The sequence below is a fragment of the Carcharodon carcharias genome, chromosome 21 (genome assembly GCF_017639515.1).
Source record: "Carcharodon carcharias isolate sCarCar2 chromosome 21, sCarCar2.pri, whole genome shotgun sequence".
Lineage (NCBI taxonomy): Eukaryota > Metazoa > Chordata > Chondrichthyes > Lamniformes > Lamnidae > Carcharodon > Carcharodon carcharias.
This window is the reverse complement of record NC_054487.1, coordinates 83,933,035-83,955,848: the sequence shown is the minus strand read 5'-3', so window position 1 is coordinate 83,955,848 and position 22,814 is coordinate 83,933,035. Positions and strand designations below refer to the sequence as shown.

At 51.2% G+C, this 22,814-nt stretch overlaps 1 protein-coding gene across 1 annotated transcript in view; it reads right to left on the bottom strand.

Annotated features, from left to right (window-relative positions):
• syt10 (synaptotagmin X) overlaps positions 1–22,814 on the bottom strand; it is a 90,180-nt gene that overhangs the window by 21,929 nt on the left and 45,437 nt on the right. The window contains exons 3-6 of the mRNA XM_041216103.1: positions 10,412–10,985; positions 8,886–9,006; positions 6,949–7,120; positions 5,387–5,516 (exon numbers count right to left, since the gene is read on the bottom strand). Coding sequence (XP_041072037.1) covers positions 5,387–5,516; positions 6,949–7,120; positions 8,886–9,006; positions 10,412–10,985 — 997 coding nt within the window. The remainder of the gene's footprint in view (positions 1–5,386; positions 5,517–6,948; positions 7,121–8,885; positions 9,007–10,411; positions 10,986–22,814) is intronic.

The following is a 22,814-nucleotide window of genomic DNA, read 5'->3' as shown; positions in this document are numbered from 1 at the left end:
GTCAGCATGGATTTACGAAAGGGAAATCACGTTTGACAAACCTACTGGGGTTTTTGGAGGGTGTAACTAGCAGAATAGATAAGGGAGAAACAATGGATGGGGTCTATTTGGATTTTTAGAAAGCTTTTGATAAAGCTCCCATAAGAGGTTAATGTGTAACATTAAAGCACATGGGTTTGGGGGTAATATATTGGCACGAATTGAGAATTGGTTAACAGGCAGGGAACAGAGAGTAGGAATAAATGGGTCTTGTTTGGAATGGCGGGAGGTAACTAGTGGGATACCACAGGGATCAGTGCTTGGGCCTCAGCTATTCACAATATATATCAACGATTTGGATGATGGACCCAAATGTAATATTTCCAAGTTTGCTGATGACACAAATCTAGGTGGGAATGTGAGTGGTGAGGAGGATGTTAAAAGGTTTCAAGGTGGTTTAGACAAATTGAGTGAGTAGTCAAATATATGGCAGATGCAGTATACTGTGGATAAGTGTGAAGTTATCCACTTTGGTAGGAAAAACAGAATGGCAGAGTATTATTTAAATGGTGATAGATTGGGAAATGTTGATTTACAAAGGGACCTGGGTGTCCTTGTACACCAATCACTGAAAGCAAGCATGCAGGTACAGCAAGCAGTTAAGAAGGCAAATGGTATGTTGGCCTTCATTGCGAGAGGACTTGAGTACAGGAACAAGGATGTCTCACTGCAGCTGTACAGGGACTTGGTGAGACCTCACCTGGAGTATTGTGTGCAGTTTTGTTCTCCTTACCTAAGAAAGGATAATCTTGCCATAGAGGGATTGCAGCGAAGATTCACCAGACTGATTCCTGGGATGGCAGGATTGGCGTATGAGGAGAGATTGGGCCAACTGGGCCTGTATTCACTGGAGTTTAGAAGAATGAGAGGGGATCTCACTGAAATGTATAAAATTCTGTCAGGGCCGGACAGACAGGATGCAGGGATTATGCTTCCTTTGGCTGGGGGTCTATAACAAGGGATCAAATGGTTGGCCATTTAGGACTGAGATGAGGAGAAACGTCTTCACTCAGAGGGTGGTGAACCTGTGGAATTCTCTACCACAGAAGGCTACTGAGTCAAAGTCACTGAACATATTTAAGAAGGAAATAGATTTTTAGACTCTAAAGGCATCAAAGGGAGAGCGCAGGAGTATGGTGTTGAGATAGAGGATCAGCCATGATCATATTGCATGACAGAGGAGGCTCGAAGGGCCAAATGGCCTACTCCTGCTTCTATGTTTCAATCATCAAATTTGGCAACCATCCCATCCATCCCTTCATTCAAGTCATTTAGATAAATTGTAAACAGTTGAGGTCCCAGCATTGAACCCAGTGGCACACCACTCATTACATCTTGCCAACCTGAAAAAGACCCATTCATGCCTACTCTCTGCTTCCTGTTAGCCAGCCAATCTTTTATCCATGCCAATATGTTACCTCCGTACCATAAGCTTTTATTTTCTTGAATAACCTTTGACGTGGCACCTTATCAAATGCCTTCTGGAAATCCAAGTCCAGTACATCCACCTTTTCCTTTTTATCCACACTACAGGTTACTTCCTCTAAGAACTCCACTAAGTTGGCTAATCATGATTTCCCTTTCACAAAACCATGTTGACTCTGCCCAATTACCTTGAAAATTATCCATGTGCCCTGCTATAGCTTCTTTAATAATAGCTTCTAACATTTTCCCTATGACAGATGTTAAGCTAACTGGCCTGTAGTTTCCCTCTTTCTGTCTCCCTCCCTTTTTGAATAATGGAGTTACATTTGCTATCCTCCAATCTAATGGGACTTTTCCCAAATCTAGGGAATTTTGGAAAATTAAAACCAACGCATCAACTATCTCACTAGCCACTTCTTTTAAGACCCCAGGATGAAGTCCATCAGGACCCAAGCTCTTGTCAACCCGCAGCCCCAACAATTTACTCAGTACCACTTCTCTGGTGATTGTAATTTTTCTGAGTTCCTCCCTCCCTTCCATTTCCTCATTTATAGCTGCTTCTAGGATTTTACTTGTATCCTCTATAGTGAAAACTGATGCAAAAACCTGTTCAATTCATCTGTCATTTCCTTGGTTTCCATTATCAACATTCTCCAGACTCACTTTCTATAGGACCAGCGCTCACTTTATTAACTCGTTTCTTTTTAAAATGTTTATAGAAACTCTTACTGTTTATTTTCATATTTCTGGCTAACTTTCTCATGTACGCTAATTTTTCCCTCTTTATCAATCTTTTAGTCAACCATTGCTGTTCCTTATCCTTCATTTTCAAGTTAACTTGAAAGTGCACGCTCTAGAATTCTAAAATTACAGAGTGACTTCAAGGCATAGAGTTCATTGTCAAGTTCAGCAACAATCAGACAACTTTAGACCTTCAGTCTCATAGTGGGCAACGTAATTTCCATAAGAATCACTTGTTCCAGTGTGTGTGTCCTGTCCTGATCGATAGACCATGCTTCCCAATTTATGGTCTTCAGCAGCGACCCAATTCCAGCCAGCGACTGGAGGGATATGTATTAGGATGTCGGGACTCGGAGCATGAGAACAAAGAATCTATCTTCACATTCTTTCATTTTTTCACTTTCCTCAACTAGATATGGACCCTGACAGCAGGATTATTCCTTCGGTGATGGCTGTCTAATGTCAATGGTCCCATTGTGCGATAGCCCTCATGTAAAAACAGAAAATGCTGCAAAAACTCTGGCAAAAAGTCCACAGGTCTGGCAGCATCGGTGGAGAGAAAAACAGAGTTAGCATTTCAAGTCCTGATGACTCTTCAGGGCTTAGAGGAAGAGTTCCAAAGAAGAGTCATACGGATTCGAAGCATCCCTCCCTCTCCACAGATGCTTCCAGGCCTGCTGAGTATTTCTAGCATTTTCTGCTTTTATTTCAGATTTCCGGCATCTGAGGTATTTTGCTTTTATTTTTATGGCTGCGGCCCTGTCCTGACTTCCAGGGCTGGATTTTGTGCACTCCCCATGAGGAGTTCTGAGGCAGGGAGGGCATATAATTGGGTGGGACGTGAGCGGGTGGGGACCCTGCCATCTTCTCGCCTCCCCCCCACCCCCCCGATTTAGTCTGCAGTGGGGAAGCTTGCGGACTGCCCTCCCAACCTGCCACTAGTTGAGCCCCTTTGAGGAGCGATTAACATCCAATTAAGGGCCACTCTCCATCACCGCTGGTATTAATCCAGCGTCAGGCAAGCCTGTCAACATGCGGGCAGCACGCAACACAAGCCTGTGCTTACGATCTCCTGGGGGGAGAAGGGGGGGAGGGTGTTGGTGGGGGTGGGGGGTGGGGGGGGGGGTGGGTCCCTCAATCAAAGGCGCTCAACGCTTGATCAAGGGATCCAGCATCAGAAGCACCAGCCCCCTGACCTTGCTGCTGACCTCCCGCAACCCGTGAAACCCCTTCCACCATTCGGCCTGGGTCACTCTGCCATTCTGAGCCTTTGGCGGGTGCCATTCCAGCGGCAGCCACCGCCTACCAAGTGGCGCTGCTGAGCCAAAGAGGTTCCCAGCCTCCAATTGGCCAGCAGCTCTCAGTGGGCGGGGCTGCCCCACCGCCAGGCTCCTGATCTAGGGTAAGACTCGCTGGTGGCCTGTTGATTGGCTCATCGTTCGGCGGGCTTTCCACAAAGGAGGCAGGGCGGGTCTCGTAAAGCTTCAGTGTTATAACCTGATTGAGTGAGAGTCCTCTAGGAATGGTAATTCTCACAACTAACCCAGCAGTATTAAAAGCCTCTGGCAAAATGTCAATATTGATAACTAGAGCACGTTTTTAAAATGTTGTCACCCAGTGACAGCAAACCCAGGTAGTGCGAATCCAGTCACATGCTGAATAAAGTCCTTTAATCTGGATCATGTACCTCAACCACAAGCGCAAAATCCTACTGTTTGCGTAAATACAGGTTGGCAGTTTCCACACTCACCATCCCCCTGGCCTCTGTAATTGAGATGGTCAATGTCTGTCGGGGATTTATCACAGGTGGAGTGGATCATTTCCCTCATATTGCACTTGGTGATTTTTGTACATAATATTGAAATTCGGTATCTCAGCCTCCCATTCTCTGTAGAAGATAATGTTAATCCTATCATCACCAGCTTGCACACTGACTAGGTCTCACCCTCTATCTATGCACGGGGAGTGATTTTAACCTAATTTACTAAGTGGGAAATCTCTGGGATTGGGTGGAACCAGGGAACATAGGAACAGGAATTGGCCATTCGGCCCCTCAAGCCTGTCACACCATTCAGTAAGATCATGGCTGATCAGCTTGTGGTCTCAGCTCCACTTTCCTGTCTGTCATCCATAACCCTTGACCCCTTTGCCTAACAAAGATCTGTCTAACTCTGCCATTACTTACTGGGGAAGAGAATTCCACACACCAACGACCCTTTGGCAGATAAAGTTTCTCCTCATCTCCGTCTTAAAAGGGAGTCCTCTTATTTTTAAACTGTATCTCCTAGTTTTAGTCTCCACCACAAGAGGAAACATCCTCTGGGTATCCACCTTGTCAAGTCTCCTCAGAGTTTTATATTTCAATAAGATCATCTCTCATTCTTCTTAACTCCAATGGGTACAGGACCAACCTGTTCAATCTTTCTTCATAAAACAAACTCTTCATCTTAGGAATAAGTCCAGTGAACCTTCTCTGAACTGCTTCTAATGCAATTATACCTTTATTTAAATAAGGAGACCAACACTGTACATAGCACTCCAGATGTGGTCTCACCAAGGCCCTGTACAGCTGTAGTAAAATCTCCCAATTTTTATATTCCATTCCTCTAGCCTTCCTAATCACTTGCTGTACCTCCAAGCTAATTTTATGTGATTTAAAGTGGATCACCAGTTCCCACTCCAGATGAGGCATCAAATCGAGGCCCCACCTGCTCTCTCAAGGGGGTCCCACGGCACTATTTTGAAGAGGAGCAGGGGAGATCTCCCCAGTGTCCTGGCCAACATTTATCCTTCAGTCAACGCCACAAAAACAGATTAACAGTTCATTATCACATTGCCATTTGTGGGATCTTGCTGTGCACAAATTGGCTGCCACATTTCCTACATTACAACAGCGAGAACCCTTCAAGACTTCAAGAAGTACTTCATTGGCTGTAAAGCACTTTGGGACATCTTGCGATCATGAAAGGCGCTATATAAATGCAAGTCTTTCCTTCTTTCATTGATACCCTGCCCAATATTGCTCTCTAATGATTTAAACAGAGTAATATCAGTCAAGGTACGCCCAATCCCATCATTTCCCATTGGGGTGGTGGGGGGGAGGTCACATTAACGCTGTCCCCCGTCTAACCAATGAAGAATTATCCCAAGACCCAGGAAAGCTTCCAACTGCCAATGTTACCTCTGCCAGCAGATGCCAATGGGCAATGGGTTTCCGAGGGTATGCCAACATTTCATTCCAGTGATCTCGTCCAAGCCCTTCCGCATCTTGTCCTACTCGACAAACCCCAATAACTTCATTGTGACCAACGCTGTGGGTGAGGGAAAAAAACTTGTTGTTACAGAGCAGGAATGTAACAGTGAGGTGAAAGACAGGAGCCGTGCAATGTGTGGACAGAATTCACAACACAGAGAGAAAAAAATATATATCCTTCTTAAATTCATATATTTTTGGGTATTGTTGAAAAGAGAGACATGCTGACGAAGCTTTTCGTCTTGCACACATCAGGACAAATGCAAGAATGCCAAATTTCAAACAACCACAACAATTTATACTGCAGGAGAAAAGGGTGCTGATTGCTTTGCAAGTTATCTCTGATTGGCTGAGGCATCGCCATGGAGAAAGCAATGGGGAACTATTGGCTCCCCAAGCCCCGGGTAATTGAAAGAAGCCACAAAGCTTGAACACATTCCTTTTGTCTTTTAGTCCCTGCATATGAATGTATGTCGCTTCTCGCAAGTGTAAATGAGCCATGTTTTGAGCTGGATTGATTATCTTAAATTGGTTGTTAGTGTAGTTATTAGCACACTCAGGATTGTTCAGCAAGCGCCACCCAATCACAGAATCACATTTGTTTTTTGGTTTTGCAAGCGTGAGCTAATTGAGTACGGTCTATATTCTGCCTATTCCGAAGGAACATGCTGTTTGATTTGATCAGCCAATCACTGGAACATACAGCCTATGCACCTGGCATCACGCTGGCACTGAAATTCTTACACAATGTTGCTCGATTGTGTGGTAAACCTTTTATGACTGCATCCTATTAGTGGAAAATAGCGCTTACATAGCCAAGGTATAGTAGCAGCATGAATCAACCTGCCTAACCTTCTCCTGTAGTATAAATCGTTGTGATCATTTGAAATTTGGCACTCATGCATTTGTTCTGATGAATGCAAGATGAAAAGCTTTGGCAACATGTCTCTCTTTTCAGCAATATTCAAGTTCTGTGCCACTGAATCACGTGTCCATTAGACCTCAAATGAACACTGCACCAGTATTACTCATGCCTCTGTAAAACATTGTGCTGTTGACCACTGGTGGTGAGAAGCTGGGCTCACCCTGTCTAAAGTTTTCTCCTGGTTGGAGGAAAGGGTTAGTGTTCAAAATACGGGGACCCTGATATTCTCCACCTGAACCAGTACACTTCCCCCAACAACGTGTAGCCACCTTCAGGGGAGATAGTCTTAGATCTTCTCAATCCAATTAGGGACCTTCACCAATGCCAGGAACTTTGGTGGGATCAGCACCAGAGGCCCAGGTAAAGGAACGTCCTGTGACTATAGATGATTAACACCTGCTGCCGCAGGTTTTCCGAACTCCAAAATATCTGTCTCCTTAAACAGAATCAGTCCCTGTTATGTTATTTCCTGGCACCAATCCAGGCATTCATTTGTTGCATGTTGTTAAATTTTGGTAAATAGTCTATTTAAGCATCAGGCAAAACAGCCGGAAGGGAAACTTACCGATCGTAGTCCATTACTGTAATTGAGAGGCTGACCTGTTCCATACTCTCTGGAGGGATATCAAAGATGATGGCCTCATTGTAAACTGGGTTGAGAGTGTTCTTCTTTGTGGTGGTTTTACGCTTTTTCAATCTTCGTCCTTCGCAAATTAAAGACACTTTAACGTACGGGTCTGAAAGATGAACGGGTAATTTTACTGCAGAGAGCAGCTCACCTCCAGACTGCCCCAAAGATCACTCTACTGTCTACAAATCAGAAGTAACCTTCACTTGTCTGGACTTTCATCCTTGTTTTCAAATCCCTTCATGGCCTCCCCCCCTCCCTATCTCAGTAATCTCCAACCTCACAACTGTCTGAGATCTCTGCCCACATCTAATTCTGGCCCCCTAGAGTATCCCTGAGTATTTTATCATTCCACCACTGGCGGCCATAGCTTCAACTGCCTGGGGCCTAAGCTCTGGAATTCCCTCCCTGCACCTCTCTGCCTCTCTAGCTCACTTTCCTCCTTTAAGACGTTCCTTAAAATCTACCTCATTGACTGAGCTTTTGGCTATCTGTCCTAATATGTGCCTCAGTGCCAGATTTTGCTGAATAGCACCTTGGAGTGTTTTGCACATTAAAGGCGTTATTTAAATACAAACTGTTGTTATTTTGGATGAGCGCAGCTCCAACAATATTCACGTAATCTGTGAAGGACTGGCACCCTTCTTCTTTAGTTCTCTGCCTGAAGGCAGGTCTGACCCACAGTGCCATGACCTCCACTATGGGTACAGTAGGCAGGCAAGTCCCAAACCCAGCCCAGCTGCAACAGGGATCGAACTCCATGCTGTTGGCACCAATCTGATCCACACCAGCCATCCAACCAACTGAGCCAACCAGCCCCACTGCGAGTTTCCGTGGCAACATCCACCTTTACATGGGTGTTATGGTCTGGAGCCATGGATTGTGATGGCAGAGGCTCCAATTCCTTTCCATCACCTTCCCTCTCTTACCGCCTGCCATTGGCGTGTGTTGGAAGGATTTGCAGGTTGATACTTAACCTGTTTGGCAACAATATGAACACATCCTCCTTTGACCATCAAGTTCTGGAGTGGGACTTGAACCCGGATCTTCTGGCTCAAAGGCAGGGGCACTACCCACTGCACCAAAAGACCTCCTATTGGCACCCTATCCACTAGCTTAAACATTTATTCCGTCCACCACTTGTGCGTCCTGTCTACGGGTGTACTGCCCACAGGATGCACACAGCAGCAACTTGCCAAGGCTTCTTCAGCAGGAATTCTCAAACCCGCGACCTCCACCACTGTGAAGGTCAAGAGCAGCAGGAGCATGGGAACACCAGCACTTGCAAATTCCCTTCCAAGTGACACAAAAATCCGACTTGGAACTATATCATCATTCCTTTACTGTCACTGGGTCAAAATCCTGGAACTCTTTTCCTCCCAGCACTGTGGGTGTACCTACACCAGATGGACTGCAGTGGCTGAAGACGGTGGCTCACCACCACCTTCTAATGGTAGTTAGGAGATGAATAATAAACGTTGGCCTTGCCAGTGATGCACAGAACTCAAAAATTAATTTTGCAAAAAACAAAGATCTTTAGTGCCCTCTTGACAATTTACAAACCCATCCACGTGACCAATGATCTGGAACTCGCTGCCTATGAGGATGGTGGAAACAGATGCAATCAATGATGTTAACAGGAAACTGGATAGACACTTGAGGGAAATAAACTTGCCGGGCTACAGAGACAGAGTGGGGAATGGGACTAACTAGATTGCTCCACAGAGACACAACATGGATCCGAAGGGCTGAATGGTCTATCAGGTCACTTTTTCCCGCCATTCACCTTTGCAATGCTCCCTGAATTAATTTGTTTTATTCCAAAAGGTTTCTCCCCATCCCTGCCAGGAGTTCTGCTTCTTTGATCGTCGTACCAGAGAATCCTGTAATGTCCATGGCTTTAAGGTTCCTGCACTTTATGACGGTCAGTGTCATTCGACCAGCTGTTGGAAGGTAGCAAAGAGAAAACATAATCTCCCCTAAATCCACGCTCTCCTAGGAGAAGAGAAATAAAGAATTAAAGCTGCACTTTTGACATCTCCAAGTTGTTGACCATTCAGAGGTAGTAACCTCAATTGATGATTTGAAACTGTAAAAGCAAATAAAAGCAAAATACTACAGATGTTGGAGATCTGAAATAGAAACAGAAAGTGCTGGAAATACTTAGCAGGTCTGGCAGCATCTGTGGAGAGAGAAACAGAGTTAATGTTCCAAGTCAAATGTGACTCTTCCTCAGGACTCTTCCATTCCGGAGAAGATTCCACTCAAAACGCTAACTCTGTTTCTCTGTCCACAGATGCCGCCTGACCTGCTGAGGTTTTCCAGCACTTTCTGTTTCCCTTATAACCTACCTCTTTGACCAAGCTTTGGGTCACTTGTCCTAATATCTCCTTATGTGATTCGCTCCTGCATAGTGCCTCGAGATCTTTTACAACGTTAATGGAATAAATCAGCATTTATATCCTGCCTTAGGATGTCCACGGGACATCCCAATGTTCTTCACTCTCAGTGAGTTGTTTCTGAAGTCTCGGTTCTGTGATTTTGTAGCCAAACCAGGCAGCCAACATGAATATGGCAAGTTCCCACGGAGGGGTTTGGCTGTGTTGGTTGAGGGAGTGATGTTGGCTTGGACACATGGAACGTTCTATATACAGCTAAGCAGGCAGCTGGGTCTGTCGTTTAACATCTTGCTGCAAAAATGGGAGGGGCAAAACTACAGCAAAACGGTGCAATAGAAGATCAGCATTCCCCATTCAAACCCTAAACTTGGACAATAGCGAATCAGCATCCCCCTTTCAAACCCTAAACTTGGACAATAGCGAATCAGCATCCCCCTTTCAAACCCTAAACTTGGACAATAGCCAATCAGCATCCCCCTTTCAAACCCTAAACTTGGACAAAAGCCAATCAGCATCCCCCTTTCAAACCCTAAACTTGGACAATAGCGAATCAGCATCCCCCTTTCAAACCCTAAACTTGGACAATAGCGAATCAGCATCCGCCTTTCAAACCCTAAACTTGGACAATAGCCAATCAGCATCCCCCTTTCAAACCCTAAACTTGGGCAATAGCAAATCAGCATTCCCCTTTCAAACCCTAAACTTGGACGATAGCGAATCAACATCCCCTTTTCATGTCCAATTTTTTTTTATCATTTAAGTAACTTCAACACTGTTTGGTTGCTTATCACCCAATTGGCAAAATAGTTAAGTATCAATTTCAAAGCCACCCTTGCATCATAGAGCATTGCAACTTCAGCCAAGATTATGTGATAAATTTCTGGAATGGGACTTGGACCCACAACCTTCAAACTAAGAAGCAAGCATACTACCAACATGGACACCTGGGAACATTGCAAAGGCTGATGGGGGTTTCCATTACTGGCAACAATCATACTCACTGTTTGGACACAAATGATGTCTCTCCAGATTGTGTCTTCCTTGGGAAGGTCCAACAACTCGAACAGGTTGTCCACAATTACCTCTCCAATCATGTCATGTCTAGAAAATCGATCAAAGTCAAAAACACTGAAATGCAGCTTCCTGTTGTTGAGATGGTCCAATGGCACCGGAAACTGAAACGTTTCATTAAAGATGGGATTGAGTGTCTTTCTGTGAACTCGAGTCTGGAATTTCTTCTTCCGATCTGGAAGCAGGTAAATTTTAACATAAGGGTCTGAGGTTCCAGAAAAGTCTTTTGCTGGCAAGTCCAAGGATTTGAGAATTGTTACAATCAAGTGTTCATTCTCATAATCATACTTAAGAGTAAGGTTTAACTTTCCACTGGTTTTTAAATCCTCTTTGTCACCATCCTGTGAATCGACTGACTTCTGTTTGTAGAGCTCTGGTTTAATTCGTCCAATGCTAGTGGTTGTCTCTCCTTTCTGTAAACTGTCTCTCTGTAAACTGTCCATGCTGAAATCAACACTTGAAACATGCATTTGTCTTGGTAAGTGCCTTCTAAAGGAGTTATGCCTGCAAAAGAAAAATGGGCCACTCCCTTATGAATCAATCTTGATACCATGTACTGTTACCACTTTGGACTCAAGTTAGATCAAAGGTGCATCAGATGCAATTTTTACGCAAGGTTTAGCATCCCCTTCTCCCCAACAGACAGCAAAGATCTGATATCAAAACTTCACACTTTAAGCATCGCTCTCATAAGCTTAAATTCCATCAATATTCTTAAGAAAGGCAGACTTGCAGTTGGAGCACTTTTCATGACCTTAGGACATTCCAAAGTGCTTTTCAGCCAATTAAGTACTTTTGAAGTGTATACATTGCTGTCACGTAGGAAACGTGGCAGTTAATTTGAGCACAGAAAGGTCCCACAAACAGCAACGTGATAATTACCAGATGATCTATTTTTCGTGATGTAGATTGACAGCTGAATATTGGCCAGGACACTGGGGAGAAATCCCCTGCTCTTCATCAAAAGAGTGGGATCCACCTAAGATAGGCCTCGGTTTAACATCTCATCAAAAGACAGCACCTCCAACGCTCCCGCAGTGCAACACTGGAATGTCAATCCAGATGTTTGTGCTCAAATCCCTGGAGTCAGATTTGAACCCACAACCTTCTGACTTAGAGGTGAGAGAGCTACCATTAAAGGACAGCCAGTTGTCAATGGCTGAACATAGGAAGGTCCATCTTGGTCATCTTCCACCATCCTGGTAGTCTCCGTGATAAAGCAAAAATTGAGTTATTGGCCAATCACAGTGATCAATCTCTATCAATGAGTCTACAGCAGAGCCAGGTACAAAGTGAGGAAAACTGCCAGTGGTGGAGAGACTTGGGAATCATTAATCCAAACTGAACTGTTCCTCCTAAACACACTCCTCTCACTACAGGTCACACCTTTCATTACATATCTCCAGTGTTCCAGAATGTAAAAACTGGGAAGAAATCTCCCAGATTATACTTGAATGAATTAGCATTTTCTGTTTCCCCCACCCCCCAGGGGAGCCTGTTCTATAAATGGAGTGCTCGCTCAATGAAATGTTGGCCTCAGTTTTGATAGAGATGTGTTTGGTGAGCAGAGAGCCCGAGTTCAGATATCCCGGATGCTGCAGAGTTTTATTGACACAGTGTGTGTATATTTTTTGTTAAGATTACTGTACCCGCGTGGGGCTCAGTCTGATTGACAGGCTTGGCTCCCAGTCCGTCATTGTGGATTCTGGAGGAGGCTGCAGGAACAGGTAAGGAGGCTGTGGAAACAAGCAGGGAGGCTGCAGGAACAGGCAGGGAGGCTGCGGGAACAGGCAGGGAGGCTGTGGGAACAGGCAGGGAGGCTGTGGGAACAGGCAGGGAGGCTGCGGGAACAGGCAGGGAGGCTGTGGGAACAGGCAGAGAGGATGCGGGAACAGGCAGGGAGGCTGTGGGAACAGGCAGAGAGGCGGCTGGAACAGGCAGGGAGGCTGCAGCAACAGGCAGAGAGGCGGCTGGAACAGGCAGAGAGGCGGCGGGAACAGGCAGAGAGGCTGTGGGAATAGGCAGGGAGGCTGCGGGAACAGGCAGAGAGGCTGGGAGGCTGCAGGAACAGGCAGGGAGGCTGCAGGAACAGGCAGGGAGGCTGCAGGAACAGGCAGGGAGGCTGTGGGAACAGGCAGGGAGGCTGTGGGAACAGGCAGGGAGGCTGTGGGAACAGGCAGGGAGGCTGCAGGAACAGGCAGGGAGGCTGCGGGAACAGGCAGAGAGGCTGTGGGAACAGGCAGGGAGGCTGCAGGAACAGGCAGAGAGGCTGCGGGAACAGGCAGAGAGGCTGCGGGAACAGGCAGGGAGGCTGCAGGAACAGGCAGAGAGGCTGCAGGAACAGGCAGAGAGGCTGTGGGAACAGGCAGAGAGGCTGCGGGAACAGGCAGGGAGGCTGTGGGAACAGGCAGAGAGGCTGCGGGAACAGGCAGGGAGGCTGTGGGAACAGGCAGGGAGGCTGTGGGAACAGGCAGGGAGGCAGCGGGAACAGGCAGAGAGGCGGCGGGTACAGGCAGAGAGGCTGCGGGAACAGGCAGGGAGGCTGCAGGAACAGGCAGAGAGGCGGCGGGTACAGGCAGGGAGGCTGCAGGAACAGGCAGAGAGGCGGCGGGTACAGGCAGAGAGGCTGCGGGAACAGGCAGGGAGGCTGCAGGAACAGGCAGAGAGGCGGCGGGTACAGGCAGAGAGGCTGCGGGAACAGGCAGAGAGGCTGTGGGAACAGGCAGGGAGGCTGCAGGAACAGGCAGGGAGGCTGTGGGAACAGGCAGGGAGGCTGTGGGAACAGGCAGGGAGGCTGGGAGGCTGGGGGAACAAGCAGGGAGGCTGTGGGAACAGGCAGGGAGGCTGTGGGAACAGGCAGGGAGGCTGTGGGAACAGGCAGGGAGGCTGTGGGAACAAGCAGGGAGGCTGCAGGAACAGGCAGAGAGGCGGCGGGAACAGGCAGGGAGGTTGTGGGAACAGGCAGAGAGGCTGCGGGAACAGGCAGGGAGGTTGTGGGAACAGGCAGAGAGGCTGCGGGAACAGGCAGGGAGGTTGTGGGAACAGGCAGAGAGGCTGCGGGAACAGGCAGGGAGGTTGTGGGAACAGGCAGAGAGGCTGCGGGAACAGGCAGGGAGGTTGTGGGAACAGGCAGAGAGGCTGCGGGAACAGGCAGGGAGGCTGCAGGAACAGGCAGAGAGGCTGCGGGAACAGGCAGAGAGGCTGGGAGGCTGTGAGAACAGGCAGGGAGGTTGTGGGAACAGGCAGGGAGGTTGTGGGAACAGGCAGGGAGGCTGCGGGAACAGGCAGGGAGGCGGCGGGAACAGGCAGAGAGGCTGGGAGGCTGTGAGAACAGGCAGGGAGGTTGTGGGAACAGGCAGGGAGGTTGTGGGAACAGGCAGGGAGGCTGTGGGAACAGGCAGGGAGGCAGCGGGAACAGGCAGGGAGGCGGCGGGAACAGGCAGAGAGGCTGGGAGGCTGTGGGAACAGGCAGGGAGGCTGTGGGAACAGGCAGGGAGGCAGCGGGAACAGGCACAGAGGCTGCGGGAACAGGCAGGGAGGGTGCGGAAACAGGCAGGGAGGCTGCGGGAACAGGCAGAGAGGCGGCGGGAACAGGCAGGTAGGCTGCGGGAACAGGCAGGGAGCCTGTGGGAACAGGTAGAGAGGCTGTGGGAACAGGCAGGGAGGCTGCGGGAACAGGCAGGGAGGCGGCGGGAACAGGCAGAGAGGCTGGGAGGCTGTGGGAACAGGCAGGGAGGCTGTGGGAACAGGCAGGGAGGCAGCGGGAACAGGCACAGAGGCTGCGGGAACAGGCAGGGAGGGTGCGGGAACAGGCAGGGAGCCTGTGGGAACAGGTAGAGAGGCTGTGGGAACAGGCAGGGAGGCTCCGGGAACAGGCAGGGAGGCTGCGGGAACAGGCAGAGAGGCTGGGAGGCTGTGGGAACAGGCAGGGAGGCTGTGGGAACAGGCAGGGAGGCTGCAGGAACAGGCAGGGAGGCTGGGAGGCTTTGGGAACAGGCAGGGAGGCTGTGGGAACAGGCAGGGAGGCTGGGAGGCTGTGGGAACAGGCAGGGAGGCTGTGGGAACAGGCAGAGAGGCGGAGGGAACAGGCAGTGAGGCTGCGGGAACAGGCAGGGAGGCTGCGGGAACAGGCAGGGAGGCTGTGGGAACAGGCAGAGAGGCGGCGGGAACAGGCAGAGAGGAGGCGGGAACAGGCAGGGAGTCTGCGGGAACAGGCAGAGAGGCTGCGGGAACAGGCAGAGAGGCTGCGGGAACAGGCAGAGAGGCTGCGGGAACAGGCAGGGAGGCTGTGGGAACAGGCAGGGAGGCTGTGGGAACAGGCAGGGAGCCTGTGGGAACAGGCAGTGAGGCTGCGGGAACAGGCAGGGAGGTTGCGGGAATAGGCAGGGAGGCTGGGAGGCTGTGGGAACAGGCAGGGAGGCTGGGAGGCTGTAGGAACAGGCAGGGAGGCTGCGGGAACAGGCAGAGAGGCTGTGGGAACAGGCAGTGAGGCTGCGGGAACAGGCAGGGAGGCTGCGGGAATAGGCAGGGAGGCTGGGAGGCTGTGGGAACAGGCAGGGAGGCTGGGAGGCTGTAGGAACAGGCAGGGAGCCTGTGGGAACAGGCAGTGAGGCTGCGGGAATAGGCAGGGAGGCTGCGGGAATAGGCAGGGAGGCTGGGAGGCTGTGGGAACAGGCAGAGAGACTGGGAGGCTGTAGGAACAGGCAGGGAGGCTGCGGGAACAGGCAGAGAGGCTGCGGGAACAGGCAGAGAGGCTGCGGGAACAGGCAGGGAGGCTGTGGGAATAGGCAGGGAGGCTGCGGGAACAGGCAGAGAGGCTGGGAGGCTGTGGGAACAGGCAGGGAGGCTGCGGGAACAGGCAGAGAGGCGGCGGGAACAGGCAGAGAGGCGGCGGGAACAGGCAGGGAGGCTGCGGGAACAGGCAGAGAGGCGGCGGGAACAGGCAGAGAGGCTGCGGGAACAGGCAGGGAGTCTGCAGGAACAGGCAGAGAGGCTGTGGGAACAGGCAGAGAGTCTAGGAGGCTGTGGGAACAGGCAGGGAGGCTGCGGGAACAGGCAGAGAGTCTGGGAGGCTGTGGGAACAGGCAGGGAGGCTGTGGGAACAGGCAGGGAGGCTGTGGGAACAGGCAGGGAGGCTGTGGGAACAGGCAGGGAGCCTGTGGGAACAGGCAGTGAGGCTGCGGGAACAGGCAGAGAGGCTGGGAGGCTGTGGGAACAGGCAGGGAGGCTGCGGGAATAGGCAGGGAGGCTGGGAGGCTGTGGGAACAGGCAGGGAGGCTGTGGGAACAGGCAGAGAGGCTGGGAGGCTGTGGGAACAGGCAGGGAGGCTGTGGGAACAGGCAGGGAGGCTGTGGGAACAGGCAGGGAGGCTGTGGGAACAGGCAGGGCGGCTGCGGGAACAGGCAGAGAGGCGGCGGGAACAGGCAGAGAGGCTGCGGGAACAGGCAGAGAGGCGGCGGGAACAGGCAGGGAGGCTGCAGGAACAGGCAGAGCAGCTGGGAGGCTGTGGGAACAGGCAGGAAGGCTGCGGGAACAGGCAGAGAGGCGGCGGGAACAGGCAAAGAGGCTGGGAGGCTGTAGGAACAGGCAGGGAGGCTGCGTGAACAGGCAGAGAGGCTGCGGGAACAGGCAGAGAGGCTGCGGGAACAGGCAGGGAGGCTGTGGGAATAGGCAGGGAGGCTGCGGGAACAGGCAGAGAGGCTGGGAGGCTGTGGGAACAGGCAGGGAGGCTGCGGGAACAGGCAGAGAGGCGGCGGGAACAGGCAGGGAGGCTGCGGGAACAGGCAGGGAGGCTGTGGGAACAGGCAGGGAGGCTGCGGGAACAGGCAGAGAGGCGGCGGGAACAGGCAGAGAGGCTGCGGGAACAGGCAGAGAGGCGGCGGGAACAGGCAGGGAGGCTGCGGGAACAGGCAGAGCAGCTGGGAGGCTGTGGGAACAGGCAGGAAGGCTGCGGGAACAGGCAGAGAGGCGGCGGGAACAGGCAAAGAGGCTGGGAGGCTGTAGGAACAGGCAGGGAGGCTGCGTGAACAGGCAGAGAGGCTGCGGGAACAGGCAGAGAGGCTGCGGGAACAGGCAGGGAGGCTGTGGGAATAGGCAGGGAGGCTGCGGGAACAGGCAGAGAGGCTGGGAGGCTGTGGGAACAGGCAGGGAGGCTGCGGGAACAGGCAGAGAGGCGGCGGGAACAGGCAGGGAGGCTGCGGGAACAGGCAGGGAGGTTGTGGGAACAGGCAGAGAGGCGGCGGGAACAGGCAGGGAGGCTGCAGGAACAGGCAGAGAGGCTGCGGGAACAGGCAGAGAGTCTGGGAGGCTGTGGGAACAGGCAGGGAGGCTGTGGGAACAGGCAGGGAGGCTGTGGGAACAGGCAGAGAGACTGCGGGAACAGGCAGGGAGGCTGCGGGAACAGGCAGGGAGGCTGTGGGAACAGGCAGAGAGGCTGTGGGAACAGGCAGGGAGGCTGTGGGAACAGGCAGGGAGGCTGCGGGAATAGGCAGGGAGGCTGGGAGGCTGTGGGAACAGGCAGGGAGGCTGAGGGAACAGGCAGAGAGGTGGCGGGAACAGGCAGAGAGGTGGCGGGAACAGGCAGGGAGGCTGCGGGAACAGGCAGGGAGGCTGCGGGAATAGGCAGGGAGGCTGGGAGGCTGCGGGAACAGGCAGTGAGGCTGGGAGGCTGCGGGAACAGGCAGGGAGACTGCGGGAACAGGCAGGGAGACTGCGGGAACAGGCAGACAGGCGGCGGGAACAGGCAGAGAGGCTGCGGGAACAGGCAGAGAGGCTGCGGGAACAGGTAGGGAAGCTGCGGGAACAGGTAGGGAAGCTGCAGGAACAGGCAGAGAGGCAGCGGGAACAGGCAGAGAGGCTGCGGGAACAGGTAGGGAAGCTGCGGGAACAGGCAGAGAGGCAGCGGGAACAGGCAGAGAGGCTGCGGGAACAGGTAGGGAAGCTGCGGGAACAGGCAGAGAGGCTGCGGGAACAGGCAGAGAGGCTGCGGGAACAGGTAGGGAAGCTGCGGGAACAGGCAGAGAGGCTGCGGGAACAGGTAGGGAAGCTGCGGGAACAGGCAGAGAGGCTGCGGGAACAGGCAGCGAGGCTGCGGGAACAGGTAGGGAAGCTGCGGGAACAGGCAGAGAGGCTGCGGGAACAGGCAGAGAGGCTGCGGGAACAGGTAGGGAAGCTGCGGGAACAGGCAGAGAGGCAGCGGGAACAGGCAGAGAGGCTGCGGGAACAGGTAGGGAAGCTGCGGGAACAGGCAGAGAGGCAGCGGGAACAGGCAGAGAGGCTGCGGGAACAGGTAGGGAAGCTGCGGGAACAGGCAGAGAGGCTGCGGGAACAGGCAGGGAGGTGGCGGGAACAGGCGGAGAGGCAGCGGGAACAGGCAGAGAGGCTGCGGGAACAGGCAGGGAGGCTGCGGGAACAGGCAGAGAGGCGGCGGGAACAGGCAGAGAGGCAGCGGGAACAGGCAGAAAGGCTGCGGAAACAGGCAGGGAGGTGGCGGGAACAGGCAGAGAGGCTGCGGAAACAGGCAGGGAGGTGGCGGGAACAGGCAGAGAGGCCTCAGCTGCTAATGGCATCCCAGGATGGGAGATGTCTTTGTATGGGGGAAGGCCTGACTGGGGGAGCTTGTGGGGGAAGCACTCCTGGCTGCTCCTCTTGGCCCACAAGGAGTGCTGTGAAGGCACTTACCTCCTCTCGAAAGCTCTCCTCAACTCTCTACAGCTGTCAATTTTCCTGTAGTCTGGAAACCGTGGCTGGCCACTGCCCAAACTGCAAAGCAGGTTAAAACCAGCTTGGTTAAAATATTTCAATTGCCCGCTTGCCTCATGGGATCGGACTGTAGGCCTAGGCCTTGTGCTGTCTCCCATAAATCCTGAAGTGGGTGGGTTGGGGACGATTTTAACATCTCCCCCAACCCCAACCCACCTGTTTTGTGAGTTAAGATTCAGCTCTTTGTTTCTGCATGTTAGTTTTGAAATCTTGCCTTCCCAGTACCCTCTGGATCTACAGTTCCAGACTTGTTGAAACAGCTTGTCATAGTGAACATTATCCATTCCATTTCACTTTTCCAAAGACCCAATGAGAAGCACTTTAAGGAGCTTCTGCAAATGAGGCGAATCAGTTTAATGCTGTCTCTTTGAAAAGTGGAATACACGCTGTAATATCATTAACGCTTAGCTGGTTTAACATTCTAATTTCACAGTATAATAATAAGTGACTGCTCCATTACACAGCTCTTTCAGGAAATAGATGGACAATTTAATTGATTCATTGCTTTATCACCATTTGTAGTAGCTCACTTCTTATTCTGACATTAAATTTATGTAGGAAATTAGGTGTGCAAACTCTGTCTTAATCCACATTGACATTAAAAATTAATTACCATTTTACCGTACAGATTATTGAAATATCGGAACGACTGGAGAAAGGGAAATGCTCAGTCGGAGTTTTAATAGCTGTTTTACAAACACAGGCCCATTCCGTGGCTCAGAGCGGGAAGTGGAGATCACAGGATCGTAGGGCGGGATTTCCCCCTTTGTTGGGTGGGCAAGGGGTGGGCACAGGCCACTGCCCGTAACCTGGACACCCCCACCACCACCCCCCCCGCGCCTTCCCCGGCCGCGATTTCACTCTGGCTGGCCAGTTAGCGGGCAGCCAGCCTGAAAGGCTCAGCGCTGCCGGGGTTGGTGGGGGGGGGTGGTGAACACGGAATCTGCACATGCCCGAGGAGGAGGTGGGGGGTGAGGGAGGAAACGTGCACTGACAGCTCCCTGAGGGCACAGAGCTGCCTCAGGGAGCTGAAGATTTGGACCAAAGAAAATAAAGATTTCACAAATGGTATCAACACGTCCCCCACATGCGACTCAGTCGCATGAAGAGGGACGTGTGCAAAACGAAGTGGAAAATTTTGGGGTTTTTTTTACTCACCCTCAGAAGACCCTTACCGCCGGTGGGTGAGATGTCATTAAAAAGTCCAAAGGCCGCCCGGCCTCTTCGCCGGCCCACCACCCGAGCGGTCGAGGGGGGTTGGGAGGGGGGAGGGGGGGGGCAGCGAAAAATACAACTTAATCAATCGCTTAAGGGCCTTAAACGGGCCTCTTAGTTGTTGGCGGCCATGCTGCTGTCTCTCGTGCCCACCGAGATCGCGAGAGTGGGCGATGACATCAGGGCGCTTGCCCCGACATTACAGCGACTGATTTTACACCCGATTAGGTCGCTGGCACTTGCCCACCTGAGGAACGTAAAATCCTGCCCCTAGAATAGTACAACACAGGAGGTCGCCCTTCGGTCCATCATGGCTGTGCCAGCTCTTGGGGGAAGAGCACGGCTGTAACACTGTAGACCCATTCTGTGACCCACAGTGGGATTGAGGATTGTTTCCGGTGTGGGCTGTGTAAATGGAGCAGCCAGTTAGCAATGCACTGCACAATTGGAATGTTAACCCCGCAAAGTGCTCACGCTATTATTACACAGTGTATTCCACCTTCCAAAGGGATGGAACTTCATTGGCAGGAGCTCCCTACAGGCATTCCCTTTGGGTCCATGCCCATTTAGGAAAGTGGAGGAGATAGATCACCTTGACCATGAGTTACTCGTTCGGAGAGCCAGCACAGGTACGACAGGCAGAATGGGCTCTTTTTGTGCTATGACAAGTCGGTGATTCTGTGATGTCGACTCTAAAGGATCCATTTTGAACCTACACTGGGAGTGGAGTGAGGACTTTAATAGGGTCCATTCTGTACACTGACCGGGAGTAAATATGGAGATCAGGGAAGTGTAGAGCAAAAATAAAGTGAGAGATGTTAATTTTCACAGGGGCTTAGGAGAAACAGTCTCTGCCAGGTAGTAAAGGCAAAATATCTAGACTGTATTCTAGATGTGCACTCAGGACAATTTTCAAGAAACAAAATGTTTTAGAACCAACAAATCATGCCTACGATATTGTTGTATGATTCCAATATGATTCAGGAACTATATGTTCATGTGTATGTACACATAGGTCTCCACAGTGCTGCATTGCTCACTACTGCACCACAGCCTGTGAATCAAATCAATAATGTACATGGAATGATCTGAGAAATACATATAATGAAGCTCCAGCACTTGAGTTTAAAATTGTGATTATTTCAAATTTCTAAGGACCACAAGTCATAACAGTAACCATAATATGAATGAATATGATTGAATTAACATAACCTAATGTTAAACTTGTATAAATCACTGTTTCAGCCTCAGCTGGAGTATTGTGTCCAGTTCTGGGCACTGCAATTTAGGAAGGATGTGAAAGCATCGGAGACAGTGCTTGCAAGATTCACGAGAATGGTTTCAGGGATGAGGAACTGCAGTTTGGAGATAGATTGGAGAAATTGGTTCTGCTGTCCTTGGAGAAGAGAAGGTTGAGAGGAGATCTGGTAGAGGTGTTCAAAATCATGAGGGATCTGGACAGAGCAGATAGGGGGAAATTGTTCCCATTGGTGGAAAGATCGAGAACCAGAGGGCACAGATTAAAGGTAATTGGCAAAACAAGCAATGGTGACCTGAGGAAAAACTTTTTCACGCAGTGGGTGGATCAGGTCTGGAATGCACTGCCCAAGAGTGTGGGGGAGGCAAGTTCAACCGAGGCATCCAAAGAGGGAATTGATTATTATCTGAAACGGTAGAATGTGCAGGGTTACAGGGAGAAAATGGAGGAATGGCACTAAGTGAATTGCTCACTTGGAGGGCCAGCAAAGATACGATGGGCAGAATGGCCTCCTTCTACGCTGTAACAATTCTGAGTCCGTAAATTTGACATTAGGTTTGAGAGGTAGAGTTACAAACCAAGGCTTTAAATTAAATAAGACACATTTCAAAGGGATGAGGAACAATAGACAAACCTGCAGATAAACAATGGGAAATATTCAGATATAGTTGGAAACCAGAACACAGCTCCCAAAGGCAAAATTGTATAGTTAACCGAAGATGATTAACAAACGACATCCAGACAGCAAACTTAAACTTAATTCCTTCAACCTTTAACACTGCAGCTTTAAAGATCATAATCTCTCAAGGTTCATTTATATATTGCCAGTATGGGCAGAATTATTCAGAGGGGGTGGGCGCGTGCCTGACCCGCTCCAGCATAAAAGGACGTGTGACGATGTCGGGCGAGCGTCCCAACATCACTGAGCACACGCGCAATATTTCACTGAGTCAGAGCCGCGCCCACCATTAATTAACAGGTCAGTTCAGGCCTTTGACAACCCAACTGAAGGCGATTTAACGCTGCACATGCGATTTTTCACTCGTTGCATGGGCAAAATGGGCAGGCGGGCAGACCACAATTTGCGAAACCTCAAGCACGGGTGGGATAAGAAGGGTCAGCAGCATTGTCAATGTGAGTGGTGAGGAGTTTTGGAGATAACTTGCTGCTGGGGGCTTATTGAGACTTGGCAGCTTAATGTCAGATTGGGGCTTTATTCTTAGCATTTCCAGGCTTCACTCCAGGACTCATCGGTGTCTTCCAGGCCCCCAGAGGATTCAGACCGTGTGGACCCTTCCAGGTGTCAGGCAGCCTTCCCTTACCCTGGTAATGGGGATTGTGGTCTCCGCTGGTGGCACCTCCTCTGGGGAGGAAGAGAGGGACAGAAAGGGGAGGAGGCCGGGTGTCCCAGTGCAGCTTCCAGGGGAGGGACCTGTGAGAGGAGAGGCGCAGGCACAGGGGGCGAAGGGTCAGCAGGTAGTCCAAGGCATAAGGGGCCACAGAAGCTGCCACTATCCTGCTGCCAGGGTTTACAGGCAGCGATGCAGCCACCTCAATATGTCTGAGGTGCAATGCCGAAGGAGACTCCACCTCTCATGGGAGACAGTGACCTCCATTCGTCAGATCATCAGGCCCGAAATCGACTGTGACTGTACGGGTGGACACCCCATGCTAGTGGCTCTGAAGGTCACAGTGACAGCTCTTTCCAGGGCTCAGTGGGGAAGCTGTCTGGAGTCTCCCTATCAGCTGTCCACAGTTGTGTCAAGCTGGTGACAGAAGCTCTGTTCAGGCGGGTACCGACCTTTATTCTTTATCATACGGACGAGGCCAGCCAGGCTGAGCGAGCCAGAGGCTTTGCAGCGATTGCTGGGTCCCCCGTGTCCAGGGTACCATCGACTGCGCACTTGTGGCCATCAAGACGCCAGTGGGTCAGCCGGGTGCCTTCATCAACAGGAAGGGATTCCACTCCATGAATGTGCAGATAGTGTGTGACCACAGGATGCAGATTCTACAAGTCTGTGCAAGGTACCCAGGCAGCTCCCACGATGCTTACATCCTGAGACACTCCCAGGTGCCGAGGCTCTTCAGTGCTCCAGCCC